This window comes from Dermochelys coriacea, chromosome 21 (assembly GCF_009764565.3).
Source record: "Dermochelys coriacea isolate rDerCor1 chromosome 21, rDerCor1.pri.v4, whole genome shotgun sequence".
NCBI classification, from domain to species: domain Eukaryota; kingdom Metazoa; phylum Chordata; order Testudines; family Dermochelyidae; genus Dermochelys; species Dermochelys coriacea.
In genome coordinates, this window is record NC_050088.1 from 8,744,131 (window position 1) to 8,760,282 (window position 16,152).

A 16,152-nucleotide genomic window follows, 5' to 3' on the forward strand; every position below is an offset into this window, starting at 1 on the left:
TCTGGTGCAGGTTCTTCCTGTTGATAGCTTCTGCACCTTCTGTGTACCAGTTCAGAACTGACCAGGTGCTCCTTTTATCATTCCTTACATTCAGCAGCACTGATTGCTAAGAATATATTTTGACCCCAGCTATAACTGCTCCCTCCTACTATGACTTTCTTTAGTTGGTTGCTTCCTCTGCCCCACTTACATCAGTCACAGTAATTTGGGGGGGAGAAGTGAGATTGTGGAGGCAGGTACAAAAGGAAGTTTATCATCTTCTTTTCTTCCCTGTCATGGCAGAAATGAACAAACTATCCTGGCTAGGTGTGGTGTTGTTTTTCCTGCAATATGTGAGTTTCAGTGTAGTCTTGATGAGTTGCAGTGTAGGGTTAGCATCATGTCTCCTTCAGGCACTGAAGACTTGAGCATTTTTGTCTCTGCAGCTGTAGCTTTCAGGCAAAGTTCTAAAGAGCCACCTGTCAGAGAAAAGGTGCTCACCTTTCTTTGTGACTAGTAGGTGTCTTTAGCAATGAGCTGAAATTGCTATTTGACTCTCAAATTAGTGTATTTCCTGTTAAGTGAACGTGTGCATTTCACTGCTCTCGTTTAGAATATATCTCTTGTTAGCTTTCCTGGTGGTCTGAGGATTAATATTAGGGCTGGATGAATACTGCAGAAAACTTTCCAAGAACATTTGCTTACATTTTTGAACGAAGTAATTTTGAGCTTGTGAATAATCATGCGGTTTAGTTGTACTGGCACCCACATTCACCAAAACTGAATTTCAAATTCTGACACATGATTATTTATGATGGCATCATTATATGTTCATCCAGTTGGGAGGAAACAGAGTGACTTATTTGACCTGTCACAACTAATCAGCACAGCTGAAATAGCAAACATTTGTGTGGAGTGATTTGCAATCAGTATTTTTAATCACAAATTTATGAAATACTTTCAGATAAAAAAATCTAATTTCATCAGTTAAATTATTTGCCATGAATCATTCACACAAATCTGATCAGTATTGTTCAGTTTGGCTTGTGTCTTAGCCTTGTATTCTGAAGTTCTTGTTTGTGCAGACCTAAAGTTTGCTGATGTAGGTGCTTTATAATTGAATCGGATAAGGAAGCATTAACTGAAAAAAAGCAAGTCCTAGCAGGAGGCAGCAGTCCTACCAGTAGATGCCAAAAATCATTGGTGGTACTGCCTGTCAAAAGTGATAAAGAGAAGGAGCAACCCATCTGTTCTGAATTGGTGCAGTGAGATGCAGAAATCCACTTAACAGGTACATTTCTTATTGGAAACTCTGGCTGTCACCTGTCCATTTTTTTTTCCTTCCCTTTTTCTAAGCTGTGTCCTCTGTGTCCTGGTGAAGTTGACGGGTTCCGATTAGGAAAAAAAGACTTCCCCCGCCCCCTACTTTTATCCCATCTTTTGTTGATAAATTTTAAAATAGTCTTTACCCTGGAGTAAACTTGCTTCCGTATGCAGGCACACTTCCTTTCTGCCCTACCAGGCTTGGTGTCTTGTTGAAAGCTCTCATCTCTAACTTGATTCATATGAATCTCATCCTCCTCCCTCGCCCCCCCCCACCCCAAAGACAGTGAAGTGCAGGATTACTTGCTCTATCTATGCAGTATAAGTGAGTCAAATCAGTCTGTCAATAGAACACAGTGCCAGATTTTGCAAGCTGATATTCAGTCCTTTTGGATGGAGGTAAAAACAAAAATGTTGAAGGCAGAAATGGATTGTGTAGGGTGTTGCATATAATGCTTTAGCTCTAGTGATTTCCAAAAACAAACAAATAAATACATCTTTCCTTTCTCCCCCAGCCCTTGATAATCCCTTCAAATTGAAAAGTTTGTTTCAATATTTGCTGTTTTACATTTGTTTTGAAAAGCAACATAAAATATCTCACCTTAGTCTCTTGAGAAACCACGTGTCAGACTTTATTTAAGATAGACTGTGCTGCATAAAGCCAACTAGCCAAAATGACTGTATGCTGTACTCCTTCCTTGTTTGAATGCTGAGTTACAGAGGAGGCTGAGTTAGCAAAGGTCTGTTATGAAGCAGTTATCTCTGTATTCTCTTTATGAAAAAATGAAGCGCACATGTCAGAACTTTTGCTTTCAGTGGGTGGGGGGTGGAGGTGATTGCTAGATATATAATAGAGTGGCTTTTTATTTTATTTTATTTTTGCCTTGAAACTACTTTCCCTCCGCCTCAGTTTGTTAGCAGCTCGCTTAAACATGAAAATGATACCCCATTGGGAAACATGTGACATTTGTTCTTTGTTGTTTATAGTAAACATGGGATACATCGCTTTCTATAAGGATTAATTAGTAGAACACAGGCAGAGTTAATTAAAATTGGTTAATTTTTTAGATACAAATTCTGAACTCCTTACTTGGCTTTTACAAAATCCTGATGCAATAAGGGCAACAATTTTGCCTGCGCAATTATGTGAGTAAATATGGAGAGGCAATCATCAGGATTTGCCCTTTCATTGTAGTTTAATTCAAACCTGTTTTAAGGTGAAGTATAAAGAACACTTTTAGAATGTAGCTTTTTATAATTTTGTTCTCTCCCATCAAAGAGACCTACTTCTACAGGGTTTATGGGGAAAGTTATATTTTTAATTTAATAACAAATCTGCTAGTTGATGGACTGTAAATAGTGGCTAAGAATCCTTTTTGATTCTTTTACTGTTCGTTCTCAGATTGCTTTCGTTGTTGGCAAAGTGTTGATTATGGCACCTTCACTGTACTGTAATCTGTACTCTGCAGTGGTAGCTCCACTCAGTACTGTAACAAATCACTCCAATTAGAATAAATTATTTTATTCTTGTTGATTGTACTTTATGGCATGGATTACAACACTCCAAAGTGAGAATCCATGCTCTGCAAACCCTGGGCTCAAGGCAGTGTAAGGAGCCACCTCTTAATTTTACATTCCTGTTAGTGATCAAAATTTTACTTAAAAAATAGCGAATAGAAGTTGACAGTGAATGGTTGTGGAGATGAGAACTTAAGGGCCTCTGTTTTCCATTTGCTCACCCAAGCCGCACACCTTACTACCCCTTTGCTTTTATTCTCCCACTCTCTCCATTCTTTCCCTTGTGGACCCCTACACATGAAACTGCGTCTTTGATTCGGTCACCTTCACCCTTTTCTCCTTCAAGTGGTTTCTTAAAACACCCCTTTTCCATTTAGCCATATACACTTTACTCTCCCCTCTGAGTCACAAGTGAAAAAATCTTCCAGATACGAACATTGCTAATCCCACAGTAACCACATGATCTTTCTATGGTAACACTTGTCCTCACAATATTTGTTGCAATTTCTTGTCAAACTATCTTAACTTAGACTATCAGCTCTTCAGCACAGGAACAGTCTTTTATCTGCCTGTAAACCTCTGTACACAGTTCTGGTGCTGTATTAAAAATATATATATATATCCACAGTGGTTTTTTCAATAACTTGGGGACAACCTAGCATTGAAACTAGCTGTATGCTCTATGGTCCCAGCCATCTCTTTATCAGCCCTGTTGTACATCACAGTGTGAAATGTTAACAGAAGCAGCTTGAAACTGATAACTGAAGGCATGAAGATGATAAGCAACACAAAAATGTGAAGTTGTGAATATTTTAAACAGCATGGTTTACCGTTTCAACAAATCCATGGGGTTGGAATCCTCCTGCTTAGAAGTTGCAGATGCAGGTGTTGTAAGCAAAACTTCTCCTGGTGTACCTCTATCCTTATTCATTTTGTATTTCACTGGTAAGTCTTTGCTGTGAGCTGACCTGACTAAAAAGGAAGAAGGAAGGGTTTGTCATGTGCCGCTTCCTCTTTTGAAGACAGTTTACAACCCAACCTATGTTTTATGCCTTTATTAAACTTCTTTGTAGGCAAAAGACGGAAGTCTTCTCCTAAACCTCTTGTTCTGAGTGAAGCTAAAAAGCAGTTAATGATCTACAGACTACCTCAGGTCCTCCGGCTGCACCTTAAACGATTCAGGTGAGTTTTGCGGGCCACAGGTGGTGTTTAGCAAGTGAAATAGTTGCATGGAAAAGATGTGCTACTTTCTTTTTGGACATGAATGTTCATACACACTATGAAATTATCTTATTTCCTGCATGGTGCAAGCAAATAAAACATCTTACACGCAGCAAATGTTTAATTCACAGCACATGAGGCTTGTGTACTCAGTGTCCTTATTAAGATGGATAGCTTGCTCCTAGGCTACATTTCCGCTTTAAGCTAGGGGGTGATTCCCCTGCTCATGTACACATGCTTGTGGTAGCTCTCATTGAGCCAGCACAAGAATAAATAACAGTGCAACCGCAGTGGCATGGGTAATGGGGGCACAACTGAGCCATGCCAAGTACAAACCCACCTGAAACTGGCAAATACGTACTTGGCTCGGCTCACCCGTGCTTCTATTGCCACTACTCGTGCTATTGTGGCTGAACTGCTATTTATATTTGGACTATCTTGATGAGAGCTAGCGTGAAAGTATGTAAAGGAGCCAGAGAATCACATCCCTACCTCTATTGAGTAGACATAGCCTTAATGTTTTTGCAAATACCAATACTGCTCAACGTGTGTAAGTATTAACATAGTACAACTATGTATCCTTTGTGCAGTGCATTCAATGCCTGCCTGAGTTTGCAGCAGTCTGAAACAGCTCCAAAAGGTGCAAATTGACTCTATTCATTCAATGGAGTTTCTGATTATGACCATTTAGATATCAACATTAATATCTATTAAGTCCTGGTAAAAGTGGGGATAATCATGAAAAGTTGCAGTCTACTGAGAGTAGCATCTCATTTTGGAAACACTATGGTAGGTTTTCATCTATGGAACTTGCTCCCCCTGGCAATTTATCTGACCCCCACTTTTGCCACTTCTAGGTCATGATTTTTGTTCTGTTTTTCCCATAATGTAGCAGATGCTGGTACTACGGTTGGAAAGTGTCTTTTTGACTGATAAACCCAGCCCTAGTGTAATTGTTATGGGGGAGTATGCTTCGTATTTGGGGAAGTTTATATCCGTAACTGAATCTTGTAAGTGGTGCTCAGACAACACCTTTATATGGGGCTATATTATACTTAGAGCATTTCCTGGGATTATTTCACACCAGTCTACAAACTATAATAGACTTCAGAGTGGGAGCAAGAAGAAAAACATATTTAACGTCTACCTCTCCCCAGTGGTAAAAATTCTTCAAAATCTCTTAGTAGCAGCAAGTTACTGGTCCCATCCCCACTTTATTTCTTTGTAAAGTCCTTGAGTGTCTGGGGGGGTTTATTTTGATTGCATGCATTTTGTTGCAGGTGGTCTGGACGTAATCACCGTGAGAAGATTGGGGTCCATGTCCTCTTTGACCAGGTATTAAACATGGAACCTTACTGCTGCAGGGACTCTCTCTCCTCTCTTGACACAGAGACCTTTGTCTATGACCTCTCCGCTGTGGTGATGCATCATGGTAAAGGGTTTGGCTCAGGACACTACACAGCATATTGCTACAACACAGAGGGAGGTGCGTGTGCCTTATTACTGGGGAAACAGATTTTAAAAGTCTGTTTAATATTTTGTTCCATAGACTTAGTGTATTTTAAAGATTTATGGTCAGAGTTGCTTTAAATAAAATTTATTGCCATTCCATAGCTTTATTTCCAGAGTGTATTGCTAGTAACATGTATTTGCATAAGGACCAAAGACTGCTTTTCCTTTCCCTTCCTTGTAGCCCACTGGGATGGCTTTACTGCTTGCTTTGTACCATCAGCGTTGCATTGTCTTGTGCTACGTAACTCGATTGTGCTGCTCTGATTGGCATCTTTCTCACCCTACTTGGGATGGGGAAATAACACAGAAAATGTGCTGAAACTGGAGCTGGACTAGTCATGAATAACATCCACAGTGTTTTTCTAAATTCTCGAACACTTGCCTCTTTCCACAGCATGAGTATTGATACTACCTTCCCTACCTTATTACAGAGAAGGGAGAATTATAACTGGGCCTGTCTTGAAAGTTTTTAGTTTTCGTTAGTTGAGGAGGTTTTTTTAGGACATAATATAAAATCAAGTTACAGCTCAACCACATAGTGGTAAACTGGGTTAATAGCATAGAAATGCTATGAAGGCCTGCTAACCTGCAGATTAAAACACCTCTCTTTTCCCCCTCCCCTGGAAATTCCCATTTCTTGTGATTGTTTTTAGGGTACATTTATAAGAGACAATCAAAATGATTATGGTCTTGTTACTAATGTCCTCTTTCTTCCTTTGGTTCCTAGGTTTTTGGGTCCACTGCAATGATTCCAAACTGAATGTATGTAGCGTGGAGGAGGTGTGCAAAACCCAGGCCTACATTCTTTTTTACACTCAAAGAACAGTGCAGGGCAAAGCAGGAATCTCAGAAACACAACTCCAAGCTCAGGTGCCGTCCAAAAACAGCGATAAGGACAGAAGACTGACATTCCCATGATGGGAAGCATTAATAACTCAACTGACTCTCTCAGTTTTTTAAACCATTGGTCTTCACACATCATTCCTCTTCGTAGGAATAAAGGCTTACTGCAGGAGCAGATCTAATCACCGTGTTTGCCACCCCAGGGTCCGGAAAAATGCGTATCAGGCTGTGCAATTCCGTCATATAAAACTGTAGTCAGAATCTTTGGTTTTTTTGTTTTTTTTTTCCATTGGTAAAACTCACTTTCCTCAAAACAGCCACAGAAGCCTAGTATCGTTCATCTTATTTCAAAGAGAAATTAAATTAAGCATATAAAAGTAAGTACAACCCATTTGTTCATCCAGAATACAAACCTATCAAACTGACTCCCAGATTCACTAGTAACTAATACTGATTACAAAAAGCATCTCCAGAAAAAATAGAGGTACAGTAGAATCTCACTTATCCTTCATTCTCTTGTTGTCAATTATATTCTCTGGTGTGAATCACTTACCCAATCCCTTCCCCACCTGTGTTTGTCTGAATGGCTTCAATTTCCCCAAAATATCTTGAATAGGTGGAGCTGTGTTTTTCAAAAGGCATTCTTGCTGGAGTGTCTTCTAAGGCCCTTTGCTCTAGGAAAACGTTGCACCAAGCCTTAATCACATTGTCTGTAACAGTGCTGAAAACATTTTGAAAACAGATTAGTGCAGATAGGACACCACCAGTAGAGGAAGGGACTAGAGGATGCCCATTACTGACTTCCATTGTCAGCAACGGATCATTTTCTTAGTATTGACAGGGCCTAAATTTAGCATTGGTACACACATGGCAGCGTTTTTCTTTAACTGGACTGAATTGACTTGGAAATTTAGTGTTCACTTCTGATATGGGATGTGATAAATGTGGTTCTGCTCTGGAGAGAGATAATGTAAAAGTGGAACCTTCTGATTGATCAGATCTGCCCCAGTACATGTTCAGAATCCCATCTGCAGACGTTGGCAGCAAAAATAAGTGTGAGTTGTTTTTTAGTCCTGTTAGCGCTACAGTGCCAACACAGCTATAGGGGAGTGTGCTGGATTTTGTTTCTCTTTGTACATAAGCACAATTGCTTACTAAATTCCAACCTGTTATGCTAATGCAAATTTGTTGAAGACAATGAGATTGCATAGACATTATAGAGGGTAGAATTTGGCCAGCCACATCTTTATTTCGAGTGATGGCTTGGCTCTCAAATCCCAGTTTGAGTTTGCAGAGTTGCAGACTTGTAAAAACATCTTTATACTTGCAATCTGAGCTTGGTATAGAAATCACTGAAACACAGCAACCATAGGGCCTCACAGTACCATTTTAGTCTCTTTTCTCAGTAGAACCACCCTTAAAACATTTATTTAGTTTGAGGATTGTGCTGTCCAAGTTCAATTTTAGAGATCAGACCTGAGAGTTTGAAAGAGGTTCTCTTGTTCCCTGTGCAATCAGTCTTGTTTGGTGAAGATGACTAAGGTGGAAACAATTTAAAAATCCAGTGGGACATTTTAAACCTCAGAAATTTAAACTTAGAATCCATGTAAAAAGTCCTGAAATCATTGGTTTTCCTTCTTTCCTTTTATTCTTGTCAGCATTTGCCCATCAGATATAAACTAATTGGCAGAGCCAGCCTATCCTATTGTTCTAGAGGATGGGATAAATTTCCTGAAGTAATACCCGCTTGTCATTGCCGCTATCATGACAATTAACCTCCTGTCTTAAGAGCAAAACAGACTCTCCTCTCAGGTTGTTGTTAATCACTCCAACTATCCAGGAGGGAGGGAGGGAGCAGTATGGCAGGGCAGACAACCAACTCCTTTCCTGTCACCAGAGCAAAGACTGAGTGTGTCACCTCAAGGAGACACTGGTCTACACTGTCCTGGGGAGTGGGAGTTGCTCAGGAATCCATGTTTCCTGTATGTCTGAGCAATGTGTTGCTTTGGAGCCTACAAAAATTGCCTGGTTTTGTTTTGCTAGTAACTGTAATTTCAGAATTCTACATTTTTACTCACTGGAGGCAGAGCAATTTGAGGCAGTCCCATAGGTGCTAATGAAATTTGTTTTGTTTAAAAAAACAAACAAATAAAAACCTTATCTGTAACTAGGCTTGGAAGGATTTGATTTTTATTTCTTATGAATTCTGACAGGTATTTGTTTATTTCGTAGGTGTATGTACTGATTTTGGGGGGGCAATTCAAGGAAATAAAAACAAACCCCATAGATAGTAACTATTCAAAATGTAATGGGCCAAATTAAGACAGAATGTAAGCAGATTCAACTCCACTGAATTCACTGCAGTCCACATTTGGCCTAGGGAATGTAAAAGTTGAGGTCCGTAAGATTTAGAAACAAAATCATGCAGCTGTGATTGTCAAATATTTATAAGCATGATTGGTTCTTTGCTAATACAAAAAGTACATACTTATTAGTCCAAACAATATTTGAAAGAAAAAAAGTAGAGAAGAGAAAGCTGAAGTACTAAAATACCTTTTTAATCTTTTTTTTTGGGGGGGGGGGGAATAGATATTTTCCAAAGCACTGAGTATCCTTCCAAGCCTATCGGTTCTTTTAAGATGAAATTGGATCCGTTATTTAACAGAAAGTAGATTATTTGCTTTTAAACAGCAGATTCGCAGTTTACCATGACTGATGACCATAACGGCAAATTTACTTTCTGAAAACTCCTGCCATGGTAACGCTGTTATAGAAAAGTCTGATATAAAGGCAAACCACAATGCAGCATTACAACTGTTACTGCAGTGAGCCTAGACTTATCACTATGAATGCTCATCTTTTGACTGAGTGTGTTGCATTAATATTTGAATTCAGGTAGTAATACAGTTGTCACTTGAATTGAGTAGGTTGCAGAGAGGAAGGGAGGCTGGAAGGAGGGTGTACATTTAGCCATCAATGTATCAGATTTCCCAAGCAGATTTGTAGCATTTGCTGTTGACATCTTTTGAGATTAGTGGCCTCTCCATATGACATTAATCCAGTAGTGCTGAGATGTGGAAAAATTGCAGTCAGAAAAAATGACTTACCCTGGTAGCGAAGGAAATAATTATACTTTAAATTAAACTTGCTTTTTCCAACACTGTGAGGTTTCTGTAATATTTAGCTTTTATTTGGAAGCGATAGCGTATAGCATTTTTTATGCTGTTTGGTTTATATTTGTCTACTGCAGGCTTCTTTATATAAGCATCGCCCAGTGCTCCCGCTGTGCTGTACACTGTTTTATAGTGTCCTGGTTGCCAGAAATTCTGATTGGAAGTTACATGTCTAGGTTAATAAGATGAAGATGTTACTTGCAATTACAGTGAAGTCCACTTAAGTGAATGCTTGACAAAAGTGTAACCTATAAAATAAACTTTGTCCCTCCTTAATCCTATGAGTCAAATTATGCTCAGACACTGGCATATATTTAGAGTAGCTCAGTTGAAGTCAATTGAATTACTCCAGATTTAGGTCCCTATCCTGCAAACACATAACATATGGGTGCTACCTGAATCATGCAAGTAGTCCCATTTACTTTAATAACACTACTCATGTGAGTAGTTATGTTGACAGAATCCGATCCTTAAATTGGTGTAATTAAGAGCAGAATTTGGTCCTGTATGGGTAGTTAAAATTCTTCAATTTAAAAAAGAAAAAATGGGTGGAACGGGCTAATATCTCAATGAATAAGAAAGTATGCCTGCTCTGTACCAGTTTATTGGCTTGATGGAAACCATTTGCAAGAGGTTGCTGCTGCATATGCAAATACAAGGATGTCGATGACCAAATTTGTAAGGCTCTGGAGCAGCAACTAATACTAGCCTTAAACCTTGGAGTGCTACAGTAGATGAAAAATAATTTTCACCATTTTTTCTGTCATACCTTTGCTCCTGTGGCTTTCTAGGAGCCCAGTCCTGTCAGGTGAACAGAGCCTCCTGATGGTGGTAGTGCTGAGCAAACCCAAAGCTAATGGGAGTTGAATGTGATTGGCACCTTGCAGGATAGGCCTCTAGAAGCATAGGAAGCTGCTGTAAATTAATGAATTACTTATACTCGTATGTATGTGCAACTTGAAATATGGAGGCACCACCAGCATCTCCTTAATCTATTTAAATCTTAAGTAAACCAGCTTTATTTCACTTAGTTTTTTAAATACGAAAATCTTAAAATTTACAACTTCATGGTCAGGTTAAGTCCCAAGGTCTGCTAAGATAGTTGGAAAACATTGTCTTAGGCTAACTTCACCACTAGCAAGTTAATTATAACTACTTCCCAGTACCTTACTCTCTTACTGCCTGCACTGCCAAGTTATCCTATGCACTGGGCAAAGAGGAATTTCAATGCAAAATACTGAAAGCTGACAAAGTTTTTTGTAGTCTACTGACTACATGAACTCTAGTTTGATAACTTCAAACGTTGTCACAGGTGAGGCAGTAGATAGAATAATGCATATTAAACAGTCTGGGATGGAGCTGTCCTATTGGAATTGTTCCCTTCCGGGTGACAGGACCACCTCCACACAATTAAGAACTTCCAGACATCTTTAGTGTAGAAATAAAATTGGAAAAGGTAAAAATGTTAAATGTGTCCTATGGACTCGTAAGCAGAGATTATTTTTGTTTTAAAAGCCAAGGCTTCTAGTATAACTAGTCTCTCTGCCATACAGAAGCTCTGATAGAATATGCTTAGTTATTTCCCCGTGAGAGAGACAAGCAAGGGGGTGTTGGCTGCCATCAAAATACCCCAGCATAAAATGGGAGAGGTCAACAGTATTACAGAATGAAAAAATTGAAAGAAAAAAAAGGGGGGGGAATGGGAGACCGGGAAAGGGGTTAGTTTTACCTACTGAAAAAGCTTTGTGAACTAATTTTTATATGATTCATTAAATTTGGTGCCTTGTATTCAATTACATTTTGCATGGGACCGAAAAGTTGGGAGTTTTAAAAGAATTTCCCCTCTCATCATTCAAGTGGCAGACAAATCTGTATGTTTTTTACAAGTACTTTTCAGTATCATTGACATTTTTACATTTCATATCTGTATGTGAATGAAAAAAAAAACAGTTCTTACCAGCAAGTTCAGAACTTGGTGTATTTTGGTGTACATGTCTGAAATCTCTGTGTTTGTAATAACTCAAATGACTACTTGTTCAAAGGCAGAACATGTTTGTTTGTTTTTTAATTTTCTTTCTATGTTACTCAGGCCACTTCCAATCAGGTCAGTAAGGTTACGCCTCTCAAAACAAGAACCTTATTTATAGTAAGACCTGTGTTATATGAGGGATAAAATCTCCACTTGCAGCATTTTGGTAGAGTAGTAAGAGTTTTGGAAAGGCCTTTCTGATTTAAACATATTGACTGATAATTGGAGACTTGGGGGTGGGGGGGAGAGGGAGATAGTTACCTTTGACATGGTACTATTTGCACAGATTTACCAGTTAGCAGTGTAGTAAACAATCCCACAATACTGCAGTTTCATATGCAAGATGCATGGTTGTTTAAGGTGACTAAATATCTCTACTTAAACTGTAGATGGTAAAATCCCAACACCTGCTCTGAATGCTGCCTTCTTTTGTGTCTAATCTCTGCACCTGGTTTGAGATTAGCCAGGGAGGAAGGAGTTGAGTAGGAATTTCTTGCCTGTGGGAATATAAAACCTAAACTGGGAGGGTTTTTGGTTTCTATTACATTAATATTGATATCCATGTATTTACAAGTGGGAATGTGAAGCATTCTTGCAAGTTTTTAAATTTATAAAACCACAGCACAGTTTTCATGATCAAAAACTGCATTTGTTAGTTACCTGTACCAATTTGTAATTAGTTGTCTTAGTTAATTTTAGGGTTTGCCTTGGGCCATCCCTTCCATTGTGCTTATTTTATTTTGTGTGTATGTATGAGTTCCAGTTGTTCTACGAATAATTTGTATGGTTGGCCAAAATGCTTTCAAAAGGAACTTTTAAACTGGAACAAGTCTTCTTAAAAATGTTTTCAACTTGCATTTCCAAAAGGAAAAAAAAAATGACCAGCCCAATGGGCCCAAGACTGACTTTAACCACTGTTAACTATTTATTGTTTGAAGCTTGTGCATGAACAGCTCTTTTACTGAATTCTGTTCAGGTTGGAATTTGGGAAAGGGAAGGAGTTAAAAAACAAGCCCCTGACAAAGCTGAAGTGACCACTGTAAAATGTTCTGGATTGTATGTAGATGAGGCAGGAAGAGTTTAATCACAAGGAGATCCAGCAGTGAATGCTTTTGTGTGTGGGTGGCAAAGGGCATAAAATCCAAGAATGGAATCTGATCAGCAGCAAAATCCTAACCCTTGAGGGCCTGCCACTTATCCATTCATTCTACAAAAAGTATAAGTTTAATGGAAAACTATTCCTTCTCAGAAACTATCCACTCACTTCTCTGGAGATTTAAAGAAAAATATAAAGGAAGTCACCTGCTTAAACCCCACAATGGTCACTTGGAGGTAAAAAAGGAATGAATAGACACAACTAATAGCTTGTACTTGGATTTAATTTTAAAAAAATCACAGTTAAGCATTTCAAGGTAGAAAACTATTGCCTTGGATATGAGGGAGAAACTGAATTCTTTTCATGTTAAAATTAAACTCTGTAGAGAACTTTCTGATGCTGGCTTTTTGCTTGATGAGCAGAAAGAACATCTAGGGCCTGAGATGGAACAGCATTTAGGGCACTTTTAATTAGAGTCTCAATCTAAGAGCTTGTCTACGTGGTGGGGTAATGCATACTCTGGGAGTGTAATTTTTGAAGTGTACTGTGTGTTGCACATTAATGGGTCTGTTCTGCACCCATTTTATATCAGTATAACTTTTAGTTAGGGATATGTAGTTTTTTTTTTTAAAAAAACCAATAACTAAAGTGATACAATGTCCTACATGTGGCTGGGTGAAGAGTGCTTAAACCAGTATGGCTTATTCCCCTTCTCCTTTGTGGAATAAGCTGCAGTGGGACATGTGTAAACAGCAGCCACACTGGGGGGGGAGGGGAAAGGAGGAAGGATTGTACCACTTTAGCTATACCAGTATAGTTAAACCACTACAACTCTGGTGTGTAGACAAGGCCTAAGAATGTATATCAAAAGAGACAAGCTAGAGCCTCAAGTGAATGACTTTTTCTGCCAGCTTTTCCCGCTCTAGTCTAGAATTTATCCCTTAAACAGTTGCCTAGATACACCTTGGCACCTCTCTGATTGGATAAGTAATGCTACCTTTAGTCTAACTCAGTACTGCTGTTTTGGCAAGGCTAGAACAGTATACGCTCCTACCTAATCTTATTAGAAAGCCTTTACCACTTGACAGTACCATTTGGCCCAGCAATTAAAATTCACATAGGTACAGGTTTCCCCCTGCCTCAAATAAACCACTCAGAAATATGTGAAAACTCAACTTTGAATAAGTGTTTGAGGGGCCCCTTGCTGGCTGCTGCCAATCAAAAGTGACCTTGATACTGGTACCCTGAGGAGCCCATGGTGTGAAATAGAACTGACTCATTTTAACTTAGCTTTAAATAAGCATTTACAAATTCAGGGGGAAACACCTACTCAATGCCATAACTATTAGTGTCCATTTAAGAGAAAGTTTATATGAGAGGAAAAACAAGTTATAAAAGTTAGCTAAGTTGTTTGCCTGAAATAAAAGCCCCCTCAATGTTTTTCCCTTCTTAATGTTTTAAAATCCTATTGAAACAAATGTTCACATAACTTCATAGAACATCAGGGTTGTAAGGGTCCTCAGGAAGTCATCTAGTCCAACCCCCTGCTCAAAGCAGGACCAAGTCCCAGTTAAATCATCCTAGCCAGGGCTTTGTCAAGCCTGACCTTACAAACCTCAAAGGAAGGAGATTCCACCATCTCCCTAGGTAATGCATTCCAGTGCATCCCCACCCTCCTAGTGAAAAAGTTTTTCCTAAAATCTGACCTAAACCTCCCCCAGTGCAACTTGAGACCATTACTCCTTGTTCTGTCATCTGCTACCACTGAGAACAGTCTAGATCCAGATTGTAAACTTATTTACAATTTCTGAATGTGGATTTCCAAGCTTCTTTATGGAATAGTGATCAAGTTTGGGATTTTGAAGAGCCCTTGGATTGGCCTAATTCTTCTCCCATTAAATCAATAGGAATTATACCATTGACCTCAATGGGAGCAGTTAAATCAGGGCTAAGTACTTCTGAAAATCCCATTATAAAGTAACACTTTGCTGACTGTTCCCACAGTCAAGTGCTTGGTGATCCTTGGAAGGCTGCTGTCCTTTAAATATTTGCCCAGGCTGGAAAGAACAGAGTTTTCTTTTAACACTAAACATTCTCTTGAAAGCAGAAATGAAGGATGGATGTTTCTTTTGCTTTTTAGAACAAGAAACCCAAAGTGTGAAGGGGGAAAAAATAACTTGGTCAGATTGTTGGCTTTTCAGTGACTTTTGTGGGGGCTTTAAGTCAAAGCTATGTATAGCTGTACTACAGCCTTTTGCTACCTGATCAATTACCTAAGCTGCTACACACCATGCTCTGGTAATTAACAAGGCTGTCTTAGGTGCAAGGACTTTCATTGATAATAGCTAAGAATCTAACTGCTGGCCATTTCTGTTAGCATGGGTCCAGCTGTCAGGCCAGCTCAGTGCACAGATGTATTGAAGTAATTTTATGTCAAGTTAAATGAGCTTTGTTTCAGTCAACATCCAGTAACTCAACATGACAGAACTGTGTACCTAGAGCTGCATAACCTAGCTCCTGTCTGAACCCAAGTTCTAGGAAGAAGTTAGGGTGTTAAGTCAAAAACCTTTAGGAATCAAATTTAAATCTATCCAATGTTCTTCCCTTTTTATTTTTGCTGGAAGAGGACATGTCTCCTGTTTAGTGAGACTTGAGTTCATAATGAGCATCCTTTGAATACTGAAATACTGATTGTGAAAATTTAGGCAGAGATTATTTCCAATTAACTTACTACTCGATAACACCGAAATTGACTTATTTCCTCCATCTGCTCTGAAGGGCCCTCACTACAAAACAAAACAGAAATCTGAATCTGTTGGCTGTGCTGTGTAGGACTCCTCTTAACACAGAGTAATAGATGAACTCATGCATAAAATTCCAAAGGATCTGAAGCCATGCTGCAGTGGTGCTGCATAATGCTCAGGGCTGGAACGTGTGCTACTGTTTGTGTAGCTATAGCATGACAATGCACATGATTAAAGCTAGAAAGGAGCAGTGCTTCTGAGCCTGTCCTCCATATCATCACTTTCACCTCCCATGGAATAGCCTCACCAAGATCAGCTGGATTCCAACAACAACTTAATGGTGGCAACTAGTAGAACCAGTCCAAGGCACTAAAATGCTATGCAACACCAAACAGCTTCTTCCCCAACTATAATAAACAATCATAATTCCTCTAAGATAAAAGAAATGCACCAGCTTTATCCTGTCTGAACATTTATCCGTGTACATTTCTGGTGGTTAGAGTTTACCTAGGGCTTTTAAAAATGTTGTTTTCCCTTTGAATAAATAGCTGACAAGTCCTGCTTACAATACAGGATTAGGACTTGTTCCTTTCTCTTTTGGGTGTGAAATATGAATCATGTTTTTATGATTTTTGTAAATCTTTACTCTTTTTTACACCTTGTTTTGTAAGATGAAGTTTCCTATTAAAAGAATAAAATTCCAGTGCAATAGAA

The 16,152-nt window shown here is 38.9% G+C and overlaps 1 protein-coding gene across 14 annotated transcripts in view; it reads left to right on the top strand.

The window, feature by feature from the left end:
- The window catches only part of USP49 (ubiquitin specific peptidase 49), a 53,502-nt gene extending 41,888 nt beyond the window's left edge, over positions 1 to 11,614 (top strand). For 9 of the 14 annotated variants that reach the window (XM_038379937.2, XM_038379942.2, XM_038379939.2 and 6 more), the window contains 3 exons: positions 3,894 to 4,002; positions 5,322 to 5,527; positions 6,281 to 11,614. In XM_038379937.2, coding sequence (XP_038235865.1) covers positions 3,894 to 4,002; positions 5,322 to 5,527; positions 6,281 to 6,471 — 506 coding nt within the window. In that variant the 3' untranslated portion in view covers positions 6,472 to 11,614. The remainder of the gene's footprint in view (positions 1 to 3,893; positions 4,003 to 5,321; positions 5,528 to 6,280) is intronic. The other 5 variants (XM_038379946.2, XM_038379944.2, XM_038379945.2 and 2 more) reach the window with 1 other exon arrangement.
- Positions 11,615 to 16,152: the final 4,538 nt, after the last annotated feature.